Source organism: Lineus longissimus, chromosome 17, assembly GCF_910592395.1.
Source record: "Lineus longissimus chromosome 17, tnLinLong1.2, whole genome shotgun sequence".
Taxonomy (NCBI): domain Eukaryota; kingdom Metazoa; phylum Nemertea; class Pilidiophora; order Heteronemertea; family Lineidae; genus Lineus; species Lineus longissimus.
The window spans coordinates 13358028-13379075 of NC_088324.1; the positions used below are offsets into that span (position 1 = coordinate 13358028).

General features: G+C 39.7%; 2 protein-coding genes across 7 annotated transcripts; one reads left to right on the forward strand and one right to left on the reverse strand.

Moving 5' to 3' along the window:
- Nucleotides 1-541: 541 nt before the first annotated feature.
- Nucleotides 542-6952, reverse strand: LOC135501617 (phosphatidylinositol polyphosphate 5-phosphatase type IV-like). Of its 3 annotated transcripts, none has more exons than XM_064793822.1 (10): nt 6853-6952; nt 4993-6308; nt 4594-4720; nt 3989-4211; nt 3632-3745; nt 3164-3259; nt 2683-2856; nt 2374-2489; nt 2134-2270; nt 542-1799 (listed from the first exon to the last, which is right to left on the reverse strand). In XM_064793822.1, the coding sequence occupies exons 2-10, from the start codon at nt 6303-6305 to the stop codon at nt 1664-1666; spliced, it is 2436 nt and encodes an 811-aa protein (XP_064649892.1). In that variant the 5' UTR covers nt 6306-6308; nt 6853-6952; the 3' UTR covers nt 542-1663. The 3 variants fall into 3 exon arrangements, with proteins under 3 accessions (XP_064649892.1, XP_064649890.1, XP_064649891.1); XM_064793820.1 differs by having other exon boundaries at nt 3164-3262; XM_064793821.1 differs by having other exon boundaries at nt 3164-3262; nt 6835-6946.
- Nucleotides 6953-7426: 474 nt separating this feature from the next.
- On the forward strand, nt 7427-20371 carry LOC135501682 (uncharacterized). Of its 4 annotated transcripts, none has more exons than XR_010449625.1 (5): nt 7427-8584; nt 11276-11372; nt 13638-13779; nt 16455-16565; nt 19403-20371. XR_010449625.1 is itself a non-coding variant. In XM_064793919.1 (5 exons), exons 1-4 carry the CDS (start codon nt 7563-7565, stop codon nt 16521-16523), a joined length of 1263 nt encoding a protein of 420 aa, XP_064649989.1. In that variant the 5' UTR covers nt 7427-7562; the 3' UTR covers nt 16524-16565; nt 19403-20371. The 4 variants fall into 4 exon arrangements, 3 of the variants coding, with proteins under 3 accessions (XP_064649989.1, XP_064649990.1, XP_064649991.1); XM_064793919.1 differs by lacking the exon at nt 13638-13779 and adding an exon at nt 11777-11851; XM_064793920.1 differs by lacking the exon at nt 13638-13779 and adding an exon at nt 11777-11836.
- The last annotated feature ends 677 nt before the right edge of the window (nt 20372-21048 follow it).

Below are 21048 nucleotides of genomic sequence, written 5' to 3' on the forward strand. Positions count from 1 at the left end.
GAAATGGTGCAGAACATAATTTCGACTCGGAGCATATTGACGTCAATCAGAAAATGGTCTGGATGAAAGCAATTTGCCAATAGGCGGGAATTTTGATTTCCAAATAGCCAAAAGGATATAACGAAAGATGAGTGGGAACTGAATATATATTTAAAGGCTAAACGCATCTTTTTCAACTATTTATTAAAAGGATTGTAGTTTGAATACCTGTCCACAGATGACAGCACCGTACGGAGGTAATTTTTCGTCCTGTCTTCATTCACACCAAGTCTTGGTTGTGACATGTCTGAATCTTGCTGCCAGAGACAATGTAGCTGGTGATCAATGTCTTAATTGAAAGTTTTATCTGAACGAACAAACAGCAGCCTGGTCAGTACGACCTCCATCCCTGCCTCCATTTTGTCTTGTCAATGTCACAACCTGGGGTCACAACGACCTCATGGGCACAGCAATTGTAGTTTTTGCAATACATTGTGCAGCGAGAATTCAGTTCCCTGGTAGCGGACGTGGTGATAGAATGAGACGAAAATGTTTAGAAAGAGATGACTTGGTTTATTTTTATATAAAATATTTATCACAGCATGCCTTATTTAGCAAAAATCTGACATAAACAACTCAGCATGTTCAATATCTACAATCTCATAATAAACTACAGAGGAGAACTTAAGTAGCAGAATCAATACATCATAATTATCAAAGTCCAAGTACAACAATGTTGTGTACAAATTTCACATATTCAGACATGATATGAAGTAGACATGACTGTTTTCAAACACGGTTTCACTGACTATGTCAAGCTCTCAACACAAATGATAAATTTTCTCAGGTGAAACAGTGAAAAGCTTATACCTAAACTACACCAAAACACGAAATTAAAGTATATGCTGAATTTCTTCCATCGCTGAAGACGACAAAGATGCTTCAACTCTAGAATAAGGCCAAATATATTTAATTGGTTGCAGGTCAAATGACAATAAACATTTTGGCAAAACATGGTGTTTATATTTTCAGAATATGCCATTCACACACAGGTTAACCTGCTTATTATTATATTGCACATAGTTTGACTAGTTAATGTGCGTATCAGCATTTCATCTACTTCTAACACTGTTCATTAATCCTAAACAAAGGCAGGCGGAAATAATTTCATGAGTTGTCACAATCTTAATATTTCAGGTAAAGCTCAGTTAGTCAAGAAAATAATTAAGTGCATTTGATTCCTGAATTCATTACCTGGGGGATTTGCAGCTTTATACAAATATATAATGTTGATGTTTAATTATCAAATGGGCACGGGCAAAACAGGGCCCAACCAGAAAGGGGACGGAATTATATGTTTTGTTGAAAAAGGCTTGTTTTGTCACTGCTATAGTTGGGTGTGTCAAGATATCATTAGGTATGATTAGGGGGAGATTAAAGTCCTTGAGTAGTTTTGGAGGGAATATTTTGGAAGGTTTTCTAACAAATGATGATAAGACTAAGAGGATACCAGCAGAACTGTGACCACGTTACGTGGCACTGACTGTCACTAGGCATTGCATTTTTGTGATGAAGATGTGACGTCACTTTAAATTTGGACATGATACGAATCGTATAGTGAAAATCAGTGCTACCTATTGGGATTGCAATACCCTATTGCAACAGAAACTCTGCAATACGATTCCTATTGAATGTTGCATACACCACTTGCTTTCTGTGATTTCGGGAGAGGCACTGGATCGGTTTCTAAATGTTGGGCACGTCGGTTGTTGGCTTCTAAATACACATCACGATTGAAGTTCCCAGCTGCCAAAGGGATACTGAAAGATAAGTAGGTTAAAATTAGACATAACCAATAAGAGTACCGCGCAAATATTGGAAATTAGAATCAACTATTCAATAATCAATAATGAAAAGGATTACTGAATATACCCTGAAGTTATCAACCAGTGAAAAAACTTCTCAAATTTAGGAATTGATACTCAGATTTTTGCTGTTTTGGATGGTAGCCATGACACCATAAGGTGACTTCACTGACCCCAACCCAATTTGTTCACTGCCCGGGCATGCGGGTGTGAGTGGTTAAGGAGAGACTGAAGCACCCGAATGCTTGCTGAGGAGCAGAATGAGTTAAGCTAGTCACACTAGACTTACTTGTCACGTCCAGGTCTAACATCGACCTCATAGAGACCATAAACTGGCCGATGATCAGAAGTCTTGATGGTATCCACAGTGTCGTAGTGATGGCAAACAATACCATGCTTCTTTCTGGAGCGGAACAGAATACGATCCTGAAAATGAATGAAGAACACATTATTTTCCAAGATGGTGTCATAAGTGGACTCACTCTTGGCAAACAATCTTTTGAAAAAAGGGCTATTATAAGAAACTTACAGTATAAGATGGTATCCTAAGAGTAGGTGATGTGTCATAATCATCTGTACCGATGTCAAATTTATATGTTGGTGCGAAATTGATACGACCCTCCAGAAACTTGGCAAATGCTTTTCCTGTAAAGAAAACAACAATATACTAAAAGGCACAAATAATTGAAATTGGTCACCTCAAAGCATTGAACTGATAATGGTCTATGGTACAGTGGCTCTTACTTGCACAGACCGTTTAGCCGTTTTGCATTTTGAGGTGGGCCCTGTTTTCCTAATCATTGAACATATCTTCCAAGAAAAAGTAGCCTGCATGTACCTTCATTTCTTGCCTTCAGTAACTCATCACCAACGAGCAAATCTTCATAATTCGGGTGTCGCTTAGCCTTGATCGCATCCATCACATTGTCCACAATGTGGCGGTCTCTCTCGATGCGGAAGTTCATATCACCGTTCCAGAAGACGGCATCAAAGCGTGCTGTCACATCATCAGCTGAAAGAACACGTATCGGTTTGATTAACTTATGGCTATTTGCTCTCAGCTATTTGTTGATGGGCTGTCCGAGTAACACAGCAGAAAGATCAGCGCTTGTCAACTAGGTCCCAGGTTCAATTCCTTGTCAGTCCTGGTATACTCATGTGATGGGCGACTCTTGGTAAGTACAGGAACTCGGTGACTCTTTTTAATTCACATAGAAAATTGACATGGCCAACAATAACTCTTTCTAAACCTCGTTCAAACATTGTAGTAGTTATACCAGTGAAAAATGTAGAGAGATAGAAAACACGTTGTGACTAACCTTTAGTCCCATGCCAATCAACATCAGGCTTTGGTAATTTGAGCCCTGCGATCGTCTTGCTGTAATCTTCCAACCTCATGGCTAGCTTGCCATCATCTGCTGTTTAAATGAAGTAATGAGAGCCTGGTCAAGCTACGTGTAGGTTAGCATGTTATAACAGACAACTAAGGGTCTACAACTACGAGTTCAGACAGGAAAGCAAAAATACTTCCAAACATTTTCGCCGTACTTTGCTAAGTAAGGAAGAAAGTGTTATTAGCAAGATTAGTTAGCTTGTAAGAGGTCAGCCACAAACTGCACAAGGGAGGTATTCGCGTTTATGTACAGAATGGAACACTAACAGGGAAGTCATTGCAACTCTGGGCTGATTCATTTACATGCATAAGTGAGCCAAACATTAACCAAGCTAAATTTCTCCAACAGTATAAATGATGATCTTGACATGGCACCAATTTGAAATACACTCACATTTAAAATGAGAATTGATGAATAGGAAAGAAGTCCCAAATACTGTGAAGCTGATACCAACACTACCCTTGGTACGGACTGCGGTACGAGTCGATAAGTGATCGTCTTCGGGCACTGAAAAAAATAGATGTAACATTAACAGTTAGGATACTTCTTAACTTCATGTTCAATAAACTAAACATTCACCTTCATTCCAATAGAAAGTCACGAAGTATGATTAACATGCATCCGTAGTTTATCGATTTCTGCTATGCCCTTTGCAATCCATTTGACTAGCAACATTGTTTGAATGGTGAGCAAGCCATTCCCTAGTGATATCATTGGAGGTATGCACAATCAACAGGAACATACACTTACCAGAGCAAAACCAAATGAGATCTCTACGAATGAACACAGCCAATGTGAGAGAGCCATGAGAAGCTGAATGGAACAGGACATGTGATGGACCGAGTGTCTCCTGTAGCCTGATCTCCCACTCTCGTCGGTCGGGGCAAGACTCTTGAGAGCCAATCACACACAGGTCAGGCATGAAATCAACTGTCTCTGGTAGCAGGAAGTCGTTGAGTGATTTTGGCAAATCCTTGAAGAGAAACCATTGTGGGATAAATCACGATATCCATGACTAAGGGGTGCAAAGCAAGGACATATTTCAACAGATTTGAAAGATCAGCATACACTTGAAATGTCAGAACTAGGTCGGATTTGGCAAATGTTTCAGTTATAATGAGAAGCTGAGAGATTGGTTGGCTTCAGCATTCTGATCAAGATGCCAAAGGGTACTCGGAAAGATTGCAGAAGGGCTGGATATGCTGTGAGTGTTTGCCAAATCAACATGCACACTAATCTCAAATACTGACAGAAAGAAGATAAAAGTGGGATGTGACCATGATTGCAGAGAGTGGCGATTTAAATCACTCATTTGCAGGGTAATTATCTGGTATCTGAGACTTCCTAATACGAACCTTCGGATCTTTCTCAGCAACATTCCATGTTGCCACATAAACTTTCATCTTCTTGTCTGGAAAACACCTCATCAGTTCCTCATTACCAAGCATCGAGTTTGAGTTGATGCTACCAACTAGGAAGCTCCTACAAGGTGAATAGAAGAAGAAAGCTCAAGAACAAATGGAGAACAGTAGATCACCTTTCCATTCTACAAACTGCTCAGGCTTGTAAGCTCTGATTGTCTTCGAGAGTTGACTGTAGCTTACTTTTTCGAACTAAATTCTGAGAATCTCCGTCTTTACAGACAAAAATTTCAAGGGATTTTCACGAAGTCTCAAACTTCAAACCTTCTTGTGCTTTATCCCTAGATTCTGAATACTTTAGGTATCAAAACCAACCAACCTCGAAATACTCACCTTTCTCTAGCCGTCTTTGTAGATATCGGTGCAAGTGAGCAGGTAGTCGAGTAGGATCTTTGTGACATAGAATCAAGAGCCTGACCAGCGGAACCTGTCTGAGACAATGCACGCTGCATCCGTGAAGTCTTAGAAAACGTGGTATCAAAAGTATCACTCCCGAAAGAACTTGTAGCAGTCATGGACAAATTGGACGGGCGTTGTGGCGTGTATGGACGCCCTTGCGGGTTGAATGGACGTTCAGAGGCCAAGGGGGACGGGCCAGCTCTGTCAGACTGTCGCGCCACCTGGTCCACTCTCCGCTCATTAGTAGGTGTACTCGTCAACAAATGTCGATAATGATCATGGATTTCTTGTGTCTCTGGGTCCTCCTCATTCAATTCGTTAGTATTTTTTGTCATATATGCGGCAAAAGGATCCGGTGTACCAGCCTTTTCAGCTTCTTCATGTTTTTCTAACATACCTAAAATTTCATTATTTGTATCACCAAAGTCTACATTTCCAGAGTCATCACTATCATTTTCAACTTCCATTTCCTCAGCAGCAGCAGCAGAAGCACTCACTGCTGCTGCACCGTAATCAAAACCACCATTATTTGGTGATGGTGATGGATGTCTCGGTGATGGTCTGCTCCTGTAGTCATCTGAATGGCTTTCACCAATAGCATCTCCTGCTGTAAGCTTCCGTGAATGCCCAGTCTCAGGATCAACTTCTTCAGTTGATGAATTTTGATCGCGGTTTCGTTTTTCACCCTTATAACTTGCATCGAATGAGGAACCTGCCTCTACGTTTAATGACTGAAATCTCTCAAGTGTATTTTCTGAAGGAGTTCGTACTGATCGTTGGTTTGGAATTGGACCAGTATTGTTGGTATTTGAAGAATATTCTAATGGAGTAATGCCAGACCTATCATAGTTTCTGGTGTACCCAGAGTCTGTCACATCAGCACCAGCCTTCAGCATGTCAACATCTTGATACTGCAAAGGATTGTCAAGTCTTGGTGAAATGCCGACTTTTGGCTGATAACCGACTGTTCCTGTTTTCATGCCTCCAAAATCAGCATCAGTTTGATCCTCCCCATACCGCGATGAGCTAGTGAATCGAGGAGACGGACTAGGCCTCACTCCAAAGTCAATATTTGAGCCTCTAGTGGACTCATCATCGCCTACTAAACCTAAAGAACCTTTTGACCCATAATCGCTCTCTCCATCGGAACCCTTCTTCTTTCGGGCAGCAAATCTTGACAAGGCAGACTTTTTCTTTTTGGCAGCAGTTCTTGGTGTGTCTGTTTCTTCAGAGCCTATTAACTCCATGCCCTGAAATTAAGAAACTGAGAATTAAGAAGGATGAACTTATTGTGTGCACAACATGTCAACAACCCAAAATTTGGCTACAAGCAACACACAATGCATTGACCATGTAGGCCCTACTGCATCAAGCCATGTACTGTCCATCCGCCAATCCATAGCCACCAAACTATTAGCAGCAAACAAAGAGAAATGCCCATTTTGTGTGGAACCACCACGCCCATGGTCAGTGCTATACCATTTACCAATACCATACCAGTGATCTATCGGCACCCACATCGTAACAAGGCTGTTGTTGATCAACAATGACTGTATGAGTAGGCCTAGATTTTGGAACAAACAAACACGGGTAACGTCACATGTCATGTCACTTGTGGCTGTCCATTCCATATCCAATCCATTCCATGCACTGCAGATGTCATTGTCAGATGAGTCGACAGGTCAGATGCATGCAAAACTCTGAACTTTTCTTTTCCTACGAAAATATTTCAGAATACAAACAATAACTGTTACAAAAGTTATGTTTTTCAGTTACCCTGATTATTGTTCTTACTGATTAGCGTTATTGCAGTGAAATTAGATGTATGGTTTGGAAGATTTTGGCAACTTTTGCAGTGTTTTGATCTGTTTTGTCCTCACTAGGAAGCCATCTTGAAACACTGTTTGGGCATGCGTATTTAGTTCTTGGTAACTATCGTAAATAAAACAATCAATTTCTCCACTTATTTCTTTATAAATCTCAAAATCGATGCATAACACAGTTTTTTAAAACATTCTTACAACTTATGACGGTTTAAAAGAATTCAAACTTGCTTTTTTCTGAGTAAATTTTGCGACAAATTTAATTGGCAATTAGCTTTCATTTTCGTCTGCTATTTTCCATGAAACGGGTTCACAAAACTGAAACAAAACAGCAGAAAACAAAATGAATCAGGAAATAAATGCAAAATTTGGTAGCAAAATATATTTTTGGGTAACAGAGGAGTAATCTCCTACAGTCTTAGACGCCGGAATAGATAAATTTGGCTGGGTAAACCGAAACATCTCCTGGGAGTGTTGCCCTTCCAAGGGGGTGAGTTTAGACACTGGAAGAGCCACTGGTGTACTTTAAACTCAGTCGAGTTTGACAGCTGTCAAAGTTATACATTGTAGACAGGTAGTGGGGCCTAGTTAGTTGTACCTTAGGCCTAGTGGGCTGTTCAAAGCATGGAGTTGATATGTTTGTGATATAGCCGATTTGTTTTCATATTTACAACGCCCTGAATGAGTATGGTGGAAAAATTGGACATGTCATCACCACCAGAGACTGATGAAGAAGAAATTGACAATGTTGGTGACAATGCTGAGAAGGCCACAAGAGAATTACTCGAAAATCTACTGGAGGCCTCCGAAGAGGGGTCTCCGCAACCGATGTATGAGGCTATTCATAAATTGAAGGGCAAGAACGGGTGCTCTGGAAGTCAAGATGTCGTTGGTTGGATACCCGATCCAAGCGTTTCCTATCGGAGATTAGCAGCTGATCCGCCACCTACGAACTCAAAACGTGAAAATTCCAACTTGGGATTATCTCGAGATTTGACGATGGGCCTGGGGTATGTCAAAAAAGAAAAACCAAAGGAATATTTTTTCAAGCATTTCGACGAATGGGAACATTATATCGATCATTATCGGCGGGAACATGCACACACTTATTCTGTTCAGCCATATGTATGGGATCATATGCAAATTAGAGATAACAAAATGATGTATAAGAGACTGAATAAAGGTTCGAGTGAACAGTCGAGGGGTGAGGAAATGGGGACGGCCGAAACCCTCCGATCTGTGTCCGAGAGATTACAAAAGGAGGCGCTACTTCCCCAGGCCCAGCATCAGTCAACGATAGATAAACTTTACGGAATGGCGTCAAATGATGCTTCCTTGTCGAGCATTTTCCAGTTAGGCTATAACCCATATAACAGTAAATATAAACTAGCGCCCCCTAAGTCTGCTGCCAGTACAACTTTACCAGGATCATTGCCGGCAACTTCTGGTCAAGGAATGATAAACGGTGAATTAGAAAATACAGAATTGACGACAGAAGGTTCTGCTACTCGGAACCGAAGTCGTGAAAATTCCGCCAAAGAGTCCTTTAGTAGTCGATCATCACGGACAGTCAATTTATCACCGACAAAAATCTCGTTCATATCGGGTGCCACCAAACAAAAGCCGACTTCTGGAGATTTCCGTGGAAATAAAGCATTCCAGAAAAATCCAGCTGCCAGTATGACAGGATCTCAGATTGCATTGTAAGTTTATAACTTCAGTAATTATCATTCACAACTTTTTTATTCTTAAAAGTTTGAAATATGCAATGTATATTATTTTTCAGTTTCTTTTTTTTAATTTTCAGAAAGGGTTGAAAATAATTTAATGAATAGATCCATAAATCGGGAGTAGACCTTTTAAAATATGCAGGTTCTTTTCAAAACCAATGACTTATTTTGACGGTTTGCAGAGCTAATTAGATGTCAATAATTGGTTGAGCTCAAAATCCCCATGGTCATGACTGATCAAACTTTTGCCAATTTGGAAAGATTATGTCAAAAAAGATTTAAAAACTAAATCATTAAATAAAAGATTATAAAAAGGCTTAAACTAAATCATTATGACAGAGGTTGGCAAAGGTGGGGGCAATGAAAAATTTGTTGGTCATGGTTTTTCTCTGTCACCACATCTTGTGCCCAGATAGAACCAGAGGAACATTATTAGCCACCTGTCCCACACCAGCTTTTATCACGGTCATAATAGTTGCCCCAAATGTACTGGTAATATAAAAGACATTAAGTTGTTTTATCTTGTCCAAAGATATAAAGCGATAAAGAAAGTATGAAGGCACTAGGGGTAACCCCATTGACATGATCTGAATTGATAATTATAATGTGAGAGTGAAAGGGAAGACTTTATATCATTTAGCACTTATCAGTACTCGGCCCCCACATGGATGCAAACCTATTTTGAGCTATAAGCTGCGCTTACACCACGAAATATTGGTGGACCAATTGCACTTACACCACCACATTGCCGCGACAAATTGGTTCGGCAATCCATTGCCGATACAAATTGCCGAGCGAATTTGTCCCACCAAGCTTGATGGTCCAAATTCGCCCGGCTTGTTAAAAGCTCGGCTTTGTCGTGGTGTACGCGCAAATGGATCGGCAATTAGCTAGTTAGATGGTTCGGCTCCAGGCGGCGCTTTCGAAATGGCGCTTTCTGCGCATGCAATTTATTGTTTGCGCGCCATCTGTAGCCGGATTTTATAACTAGCTGCAGCGCTGGTGTAAGCGCTTGGTGGATTTTCGATGGTGCGGCATTGGTTCCCGAACCAAGATTGGTGGTCCATTTTCAGGTGGTGTAAGTGCGGCTATAGTCATGATATGTCCATAAGTGTGATGACTTCATTTGCAATGTGATCTTATCAACATCCACACTGACAGTACACAGACACATGCATTCTTCAAACTGGACTCAACTAATTGTATGTGGAAAAGCATATCTCATTATATCCTGTTGTGCTAATATTTGTATTACTATCCCTAAGTAAAGTTTAGTACAAGTTCATTTAGATTATGGACAGTTGAAATTTTCCCCCAATTGTTGACGGACACCCTTTTCAAGTTTGTGTAAACTTATTTTATGGACAAACTGTCAGTGAATTTTGTGCTCATTATTTTCTATTGTGGTGTATAAGTGAGAGGTCAATATTGATTTCAGCTCTGAACTATTGGCTTGATATGTTCATGTTTGTATTGATATTCTGAAGTTGTGCATTTATCATTTATGTGCAGTTCAGCTTTAAGGCAGATCTTGAGGCAACCCATGCCAGGTGATAACATGTTTTTAATTACGATCCTGAGGCAAGCCATATCATGTGATAACAGCAATGTATTGATGAGTTGCTGTCACATAAATAATCTATTTGAACCTAATATTGATACAAGCTAAACACCGGGTGGTTGCTTAGTGATTTAAAATTGCATTGATTTAGAAACTATACACGCAACTTGCTAATTATATCATTGTGAAGGTCAGACCACATTGATAGTAGGCGGAAATCTATAGCTAATTGTGTCTATTCTAAAGTTTATGGTTGTTAGTGATCCAGCAACAAAAACAGGTTTTCCCCCTTTCAAGCAAAACCACACAAAAAGTGTCTCCTCTCGAGTTTACTCTGAAAAGTATTAGTTGGTATAGGTTTTCCTCTGAGCTGCTTTGCAAAGATATGTTTTATTGAACCCCTAACCAAGCAACTAAGAAGCTTTATTTTCAAGTTTATTTCACTCGAACTCTGTCAAAAGACCTGTACTTTTTCTATGCAGAAATGTACTTTATTACACGTTTGAATTCAGCCTACATTTCTTGATATGAATTTTATACATTATCCAAATATATCCTTTGATCATAAACATGTTCAGAATTTCAGCAACAAAGTGTTTTAATGCTGGAATAATATACACAATGAAACGCAATGTGTACAAATAACTGTTGTGGGATTATTAGAAAGATCGATTTAACAGAGAGTGGTATAGGCAAAAAAGATTAGAATTCAGATTATAGTGGGCCCAAGAGTACAGAAAATACATGCTGATCAATGTCCGGTTTAAGTGATCACAATTTGATGGCAGACAGAAAAACGGTTTCAGGTTTATCAAGTTTCCCCTTTAACTTTTGGTTCACTACACCAATTGGAGATAGCGTCACTGTGTGTGAGCTTGAGCTAATTGCTTGCACTCCCACTGCTCATAAATTTCTTGAACTCATTTTACACTTGAGTCCTCGTGTTAGTTCTTTAGCCCCAATTGTTTTCTTTGAAACACTATGAATGAGAAAGTGATCAACAAAACTTACTTCAACATTTTTTGAACTGATGCATTGATACTATGCCTATGTGTCCTGGAGAACAATAATTTGCATAAAATCTTGCCTTTTTCTCTTTTCAGAAATATTACTGGTCGAAGCCAGAGCGACATTTTACTCCACACATCAAACATTAAAACTTTGGAAGCTTTAACCCAGATGGCGTCAAAACAGGACCAGGTGATTATTTATGCATCTGATTAGAACAGTAAATTCTTTCCATCTATAGGATAGATCTTCTTAAAAGCATGAACATTATATCCTCTTATCTGTAACTGTAGTCAGTAACTGTCCAGTCCTGTGTGGCTGTCTTAAGCTGTTTGTTTTTATTATTGTTTTGAATACACATATTCTGTTTGTGTACAGTTTCGGATGCATACTGCAATGCCCTCTTCACAGCAACTCTGAAATATAGGCCTACTAGCATTTTCCCATGCATCCTGAGCTTCAGGGTCTTCACTTATCAACAAGAACATGTGCAAGGAGAGGAGCATGGGACTGACCCTGGATGTCCACCAGGCTGCTGGAGAGCATATTGTATATTTTTTAATAGCGATGCTGATACTTCCACTTCTTTCCACCAGAGGGCAGCCAGTGCACCCTGGGGCAATGTCAGTTCCAGGGCTCACAGATTACACCCCGAGGTTGTAAGTCTTATCGTAATCATCCAAGCTTTGCTTTTTAGTTAGAGAAATTCCTTCTCAGGTGCTGACCTAAAATTCTTGTACAAAATTAGCATACAAGTCTTTCCTTAGTTTATGAACCTTCTAGAAAAAAGTTATCGAATTGTAAATGTGCCTGTCTTGTCGAGATGTTGCAGAACATTTCTAGTTTTGTGGAATCAAAATCAGTGTTGTTCCATATCTTGTTAGCAGATGGCATGGTAGTTTAGTCAGGACATAAGACAATCACATTTCCATGTAACAGCAAAGAGCAGGAATTTCTCGCAATGCCCTTTAATTGCATCACCTCAGGATGAAAAGGTGCAAAAAATGATATCATTTCTTTTTTAAGGCATAGAGATCCCAAAGAGAGATGAAACCATTTTTGTTGGCATTTCATTTTCTTGAGGTGGATGAAAGTTTAATGATATGTTTTCATTCTACTTCATAGGCGTGTGCATAGGGATTGAGGTTGGGGGTACAAACAGCCCACATTTCGGGAAAATCTTTCAATTTGACCTTGCAAGGCATCTTTAAAATTCAACAGGAAATTCTCTTATTGTTTTGAAAATGCCACTCCCTCGGGCAAAGCAACCTCCCCTCAGATCTCCAGGCTACGTCTATGCACTGTTATTTGCTTTGCTTCGCTTGACTTATGCAGTTCATTTTTGTTTGGCTTGGAAAAAAAGGTGATTGTCCCCCTGCCTGGAGTGTACCAGGGTCAAAGCATGCCTACTAAAGAGGACTTGGAGTCAGTCATAAGCCAATCAGGAAGCCTGCTTGGAAACATGTCCACAGTTTGTCTAAATAATGAAGAAGACCACCTCAGGAAGCCTGTTTTGCCAAGTATTAATGATGGAATCTCCCAAGGTCAAGCTGATGACGTTGACCTTGATGCTGAACAAGGTCTAAAGGGCCAAGGTCAACCATCTCCATGGCTACAGCACTTGTGTGAGAATTTAACACCAGAAGGAAGAAGAAAATGGCAAAGCTCAAGGAATTCAGAAACGCCAACGTTTTTGAAGTTTTTATCAGAAGTACCAGAAACTGGTGAAGTTATGGAGACTGCAACAGAGATTAATGTTGGTGCTGAACTTCAGGGCAATGGAGAAACTCAGTCGGCTCCGAGATATGAAAATTTTCGTGGACGATCTAAAAAACAGAATGTCCCGGAGGCCCAGGAGAGGTTGAGTTTGTTACAAAAGCAAACCAGGGCATTGGAGAATATTTTGATGCGGCATCGACGGCGGGAAATTCTCCGCGGAAAAGATGGGATGCTCGCAATCAAACAAGCACCGAATATAAACTATCCAAAGTTCATGGGATTGAACGCCCTACAACCGACAAGGACGTCAAAATCGCGCCAAGATGATAACGCGGCGAAAGTTCGGGAGGCGAAACTAAAGGAGGTCACAGAAATTGTTCTGGTCGAGAACGGAGAAGTGAGCCGATCCAATAGCGTGGACTACAGTATGTTTCAAACCATGAAGAATGGGCCATCGATAGTGAACGGGGTTAGATTTATCACTTTGTTTGGTTTTTGATTGTGGTTTGCTGCACATTGACATAGTGACGTTTGCGATTTTGTTTGTTGATATGACATTTTTGCTTGCCGTTTTGCAGGTTTGGTTTGGTATAACATTTTGTGAATTACATTTTATTCGATTGTTTGCAGATGACCGTGATTAATTTCCTCTCTATTACTTCTTACCACGCACGCCCACATTAAATTGAATTTTGTTTCCCCTAACCTTGTTTTCACACCTCTCTAATTCCCCCACAGGAGGAAAGATGGCGCAAGACCCAAGAATTAGCAAAGGGAGTAATGGTCCGAGAGGTCAAAATGCATCACCGCCGACCACAGCTGAAATTTTAACGATTGAAACACATTTTTCGGTTCATGGTGCTAGTCTCTTCTTTTATTGGTAGGAATAAATATGTCATATAGTATGATAATTCATTTATAAGCCTTTGAACCCTGCCTCCTCCAGCCCCTCTGTTCCTGTTCTAAAGATCCTCCCTAGCACTGCCTGCTGTCATATTCCTTGATCCTGTCAATCTATGATATAAAGTTGCTGAACTGGAAAAACCGTAAAAGATTCAACCTGAAAATAAACAGCGTTCGACTTTTGATTGGACTTTGTATAAAAAAGGCAATTTTTGAGTGGCAAAATTTCCTTTTTCCCAGCAAAATGCATCTCTATACCTTTGACTAGTGGTCGGCAGAAAACCTATTCTTGAATATTGAAAGTGAATCACCTCTAGGCTATTCATTGACAGGGTTCAAAGGATCCCAGATTCATTACTAATATCAAAACAAAATTCGTAACAGTTTAAGTTTATTCATCAGCAATAATTATCAAGTGTTATTTTGTCCAAGGTTGCACATAACCCTTTGGCCATCAGTTGCACTTTCTATGTATGTCTGTTTTAACTTTTGAGTACCTTACCCTTGGACTGTATATTCCTTCTCCTTTCAGTAATGTGAAATTGTCTCCTTGATAACATTTAAATATCATGTAAATGAACCCAATATTTAAGGGCGGTGTATAGGCAGGAGTCAGAGTGTCCAATTTTAGGTCTATGTGTAACAAATATACACAATGGGAACTGAATCTGCTTATGAACTTAAAGTTTTTCATATACAGTATATAGTATTCTAGTGCTGTGAGGTAGTAGAGACACCTAATGGTAACTTCGTATTACCTTATCTGACCCACTCAACTCTTGCCTATAGTCTTCCTTTAACTGTCCTATCCGCGGCCTTACGAATCCATCCCAATGAAGTGGTGTCACTAATCTTCAGATGTCAATAAGAGTGTTATCCAAATGTTAACGTATAATTCCATCAAGCCGATATACTTGGTTTCTGACAAGAACAGGAGTTGGCACCACTGTTCTGCTCAACCATTTCCCTTCTCAACCCAAGAGGGCCCCACCAAACCAATATAGTTCCTGCCAAATGTCTTATTTGACTTCTATAATGATCATTTAGCAAATGCCTTAGATCTTAGAACAAATCACTTTAGATCCATTACAGAATTTTCACACGTTATTTGCACTGGCTTCGTTCTGCATTGTTAAGAAAATTAGCTTTGCTATTTACAAAATGTTGAACAATTTGAACAAAGTGTGGATATTGGTGTGAAAAATATCAATTTTTGTGCCAGTTAAAGCTAGTTTGGTGCACTTTACATTGCCATATCGTTGCTAGACAGCGTGTGTAGCACTTTGGGTCTGACGGATAGGCATATCCTGGTTTGACAGGGGACATTTTTTTGGTATGTATTTTCACCTTATGTACTGTATGTCCATATCACATTGGTCCACATGTTTCTATCAAGTAAATCTTTAATCGTAAACTGGATTCCAATATCAGTTTCATAATTACTATTATTGTGCACCATTGGACAACTTGCTGTCACCATCACATTACACTGTCTTTCCTCATTGAATGAGTTCAATGGTTATCGGTCAACCATTTTAGATATCTGGCTCAAATTAAAATTTGGAAACCGGTCTTAGATTTGCGTATCTAGAGTATGTGGTCTTGTTGTGGGACAAACGTCAAAATCTTTATAAAAATAATTGACAGTTTTTGTGTAATCAGTTGTTCAATTGAACCTCTGGGGGTTAGTTAGCTGAACAAAAAGTCCTCTCACCTTATACTTTTGGGAGAGTGCATACTGAGAGTCTAATGTTGCCCAAATCTTTGTTTTCAAGATGGGTCTTTGGGTATCTTGTTCAATAAAGTTTTCTTTGAAAGGACGTGTCTCGACTTAAAACAAAAAAAAAGACAAATATACCGAAGTATGATTCCTGCCTTACTTTTTGCAAGTGTGTTAAACTCAGGCTAAGGCTTACTCAACAAATATGCCTCCCTGCTGACTAAATTCATTACCCAGTATCAAAGTAAAGGTTTAAAGTTAAGTCCATATTTTTTTCGTCTGAAGAAGGCATAGTAAGTTCATATTCATATAGTGTTTCAGGGCGGTACATGTATTAGGCGGTACAACTATTAGTCAAATCTGATAGGAGTGCTTTCGATTACTTGTTGGACAAGTTTCTAACCAATGTTTCTCTCTTCTTATGGTAAGGCTTCTTTCTCTCTCTCTCTGTTTCTCTGCACAAACTTGACCTTGAAACTTTTTTGAAAAGTTTCCGTGAATTGAATTTGGAAAATTAATTTGGAAATGTGTTATGCATTGTCATTTCCTTCTTCTAATCTATGCCATCTTTTTCAGAGGGAGGGTATGCTGTCTTTTTGATTGTTACCCTTTCCCTGTCTCCTTCTTTGTTACCCTTTCACCATCCATTGCACATCCTTTAAACTGGGTCGTTAGCAATAAGTAAACAGGGACTGATAAACTCAGGACTGCCATGTGAAAGGCACATAGCTTTATCACAAGAACACCAAGTTTTGTTCACAGCAAGTCACTTTGAAGTCGTAGCTAAGATGGCTTAATTGGCATGTGACATGACTATACCCGAGGAAGGTCTCACAAGTTCACAGTGGTTATTTAGATGGCATCAAGTAATTTACACACAGTGTTGCCTTCTTGTCTCATCATGTTGCTTATGAAATTACTTTTCTTTTCAGATGTGGTTTGACTCTAGCGGACGAGCTTATGTTAGTTTGGCAACAAGATATGACCCAATCAGAAAATAGCCTTGTTTCGTCCTCCCAGATGAAAAAGCTGGTTCTTTTTCGGTAAGTTGGATCTTCTCATATCCACCGGTTCCTTTTAATCTTGTATCAATGGTCAGCCATCTTGAAGCTTTGAGGGACAACGTTGTGCCACGCTGTCAACTTAAAAACAATGTAATGTTTACCTGGCATTGACTGCATGATAGACATGAAACAGTACTGAGTGTTCTTTGAAAAAAGAGTAGATTTGTTGCTTCCGATGTCTTATTTTGACATTTTAGGATTAAAGCCTTGGGGCCTTTATGGTTTGTTGACTTCATAGCCATAATGTGTTCAAGGGAAGACCACACACTGAAAAAGTGTACCAATTCAATCTAATTGTTTATATTTAATGGCATAAAAGAAACATATAAATGGTCCTCAAAAGTTTAATCTGTTTTAGTAGAAATGACAATAACTTCAGGCGTTTTAGATTAGCATGATTTGTACATAATGTTCACACCAATCCACACAGTTGTTTATTGTTTGTGTTGGTGGAATGATTCAAGTTAGGGTAGTTTTATGGCATGTGTGGTAACCCCAAATATATTGAGTTTTGAGTTATTCATTTTGGCTAACTTGATGTCCACGAGTCAACCCCAACCTCCGCTGTTCTTTAATTTGCCATCTCTCAGAGCTAAAAAACACTTTGTATGACCCCCATCTACACAGCAGAGTAAGGGACTCATACCTCCTCGGTCTTTAACACAAGAAAATATAGAGGTTGCCCAACATCTCGAGTCCCTCCCTAATTCTTGTTGCACTTGCAACCACCACCGCAACCAAAAATCATTTGTTTGCAGGGCTTAAGGTCACAACCAAGATCTGACATGATTTGCCCCCTGCAGGTTGTATTGATTTTGCCATTTCATATTTTGATAGGTACTGAGTATTAAAGTAGTACTGTTTGTCGTGACACACGCCATGCATCAAAAGTTCGCCAAATACCCCAGTGCGAAAACCGTCAATAACTTACTACAATATTATCACTGCCACATTCTCTATCCAATTGCATTGTGGGTATTGCCGTGACTATTAAATGTTTCGAAGACAATATCAGTGCTTAGTCTAGCCTTGTTGGAGAATTTAGTCGGATTAGAGACTTATAATAAGCGACGTGTGTATTGATCATATTTTGGATGTAGAAATCTGTAGGTATTTTTTTCTTCTATTCAGTTTGTTTTGGTTTTTGTATAATGCTCATATTGGATATATTTCTATTGTATTGTGTGTTCTTATCGATAATTCTTCACTTAAGCATATCAAGGGGAACACAAATTATCGTCTTGTTCAGTTGATGCTGCAGGCAAACATTTCAAAACTACCTCAAATCCTATTGCACACAAAAGGGCTTTCCATTCTTGCATGATAAATTAACTGCAGCATTTATCATTATAGCTGAACTGTCACAAACACTTGTTATTTCCAATTCTTTTTGTTATCATAAAAAATGTTATTTTGAATTGAGACAACTAAACTACTGTCAACTCCAAAATATTTGTAGCCTTTTTTTCATAATTTTGTGAAAATTCAACTTTTGCATACTTTGATTTAGCATTTTGACAACCCTGTAACAGTAATTTCAAGTAAAGATACCTCTTTTGCGGCCGTACCTTTCTTCATTTACAGCATTGTTGGCATGGTTATGCCAGGCTTGAAGGGTTGGTTAACTGGCTCAAGCACCTGAGTGACACTCTGAAACAAACCTCCCTGGCATCTTTTTCATATCACCGCGCCAGCAGGAAGCCACCTTTCTCGCTCACCACCGCAACCAGTCACACATCTTTCATCAACCATTTCCAATATCCTTCAAGCTTGTCAAATTGCAGTCACATAATGAAAAGTATGAGAACCAATATAATCTAATTTAGTTCTAGACAGGTTTATTACACTGGAGCACATAAACCCGGGAACTTAATCAAAAGTTAATTTCTCAATTTCACCATGTTAGTTAGTTTAGTAGGTATGGTAGAAGGCGGAACAGTGGCAGCATTAGAGGGACTATAAGCAGGACCTAGCAGGTCAAATTGGTAGTCTTCATGTGACTTATGCACAATACACCAGAGGTTTGGTTGTATTTGATTTTGATCTACCTGGCTCGCTTGTCTCCCTTTAAGGCAAATTACAGCCTGGACACAGGTCGGAGCTTCAGCTGAAGGTCATGGGTTAATACATTCTGTGACACTTAGTTCTTTCCCATTAGAGTTCAAAGGTTAAGTTAGCACTTTGGAAGACTCTGGGATGAGGAAGCCCTTTGAGGGAGGACGTGTTCATTGAAAGCGCTTTATGAGAATTGAACTTTTTTTACCACCACAACCAATTCTAAATGGTATTAACAGTATTGTTTGTTTACACTCTTTGTGGATTAATATTTCAAGTGGCAATAAATGGCCATCATTAGGGTGCATGTTTGATTACCTGATTGAGCTCTATGAATCTATTATGAACATTATACATGCACATGTGAAAAACAGCTCATACAAAACAAAGGAACTTGGTTCAGGAAATGCTTTAACAAGAGGTCCAAGTGACTGTCACTCAGCTGTGACACATTTTTTTATGGCAATTGTAGTATTGCAGCTTGCAACTTTTGTCATCTAGCGTCAAGTGTGTTGCCATGTCATAAAGTTAATTACATGGGTCAGTTCCTCTATTGGCACAAGAGACATACAAGCATCAGCTGAACTGATTAATTTACAACAGTAGTGTCAGGACTTAATGCCAACGTAACTGCTAATTGAGCAACCAACTCCTGATGTGCACAGAAAATCACAAACCAAAGCTCTCTCTGGCCTTCTCCCGTCAGTTAGCATGAATCCTTTGGCAAGTCACTTAACCTTGCAGTTTCCTTATCTTTTCAGTATCTCCTTGTGAGACCTGATGTCGAAAGTGAACGACACGACATGGCGCGATATGATCACTGCTCTACGAACCCTGCCCAAGCCAGTTGTTCCTACCCCAAGAGGTAGCGCTGCAAAATTGAACAAGCCTGGTGACCTCACTGATGTACGACCAAGTTTCCGAGACAACAAATACATTCTTGCAAGTTTAAAACAATCGAAAAGTTCCCCAATGTGTGCTACCTCCAATGTTACTCCAAACAGTCGAATGCCTTCTGGCATGTTCACGGATTTATTCAATCAAAATTTATCAGTTAATCAAAAATATGATCACTATTTAGCTAATATTGATGCAGACGATCTTGAGGAAGCTGCACCAAAAAGTGCTGCTACTAAAAAGGATTTCTTGGCATCAAAAAAGGACCTATCAGACTCAAGTGCCAGTTTGAGATCAAAACGTTACCGAGATGTAAACTCTGGTGGGAAAAGTGGACGACCGAATTCAGGAAAGAAAAGTCATAAGGATGTTACGTCCGACAGGCTTCGAGATTCCCTTATTGGGGAAGATAGTTATGAGGATTTGCAGAATGCTAGTTTAGAATTCCGACACCGGATGTCGCCGGGGTCAAGGCCAAATCAACCAAAGGTCTCTTTCAAGGAGGAATTAAAGGTGAAGTTTTTAAATGATGAGGGGCGTGTTAAGAGCAAACCGAGACATTTAGAGTCGCCTGATCACGATCGCATTAACAGTTCAGCGTCGACAAGATCGGCTGACAAAAACGTGCATTTTAGAAAGGAGAGAACTGATCAGAGTCAAGTGCCATCGTCTCGGTAGCAGGCTTTTGGTCCTGGCTGATTTCACAGTAGGGGCAGTGAAGAGTGGGCTATATCAGAAGAAAGTAATTTTGTTCTATGTTTGTGATCATGATGCGGCATATCTTATGATTTTTAATTTATAAATGAATAAAAGTATGAATATATTATAAAGTATGATGACACTTACTGGTGGTTCCTTCTGGTGCATAAAGGTCCTCAAGGATCTTCCTCCGACTCCTTACAACAGTCTTGTGCCGCTGCCTCAATTTGCCCCGATGACAGCTGCAGAGATTTCATCTCATTCTCCAAGGATCATCTCCATGTGCTGCGGGATCTGTCTGGACGTCGCCACTCTTGTGGGTTCAATCTGAGAGCCTGCCTTACTATACTGGTTGCGAGCTTTAGTCATCACCACTTTCTAAAAGTGATGCTTGTGTCATATATATAGTCTTTACTTGTGGTTTTGTTCATACGAATCCAACTGAAGTCTGACCCCTGGATCAATGTCTAATGAATGATGGTCCAAGTGCAATCAACCACTAAGACAACAGACTGAGATAGCACTGTCTCTGCTGTTGGAAGGTTGTGACATTGTCTCATATCTTTTTCTAGTATGACCGACCTGGTCCTAGCCATGTATATTGGAATTCTGGACAACATATCCTTTCAAATAAGAGATATATATAAATATTATAGAGCGACGGTAAAATACACAGGCCCGTTGCGGTTGTACAAGGGAAAACCTTTCTGGGCCACCCTGTAGACGTTTGTGAGTTTGCTCATCGATGATTTTGACAGGATCTACGCTGGCGCCATCTGAGCGGAAAAAAGGGGAACTACGCAATAAGTTA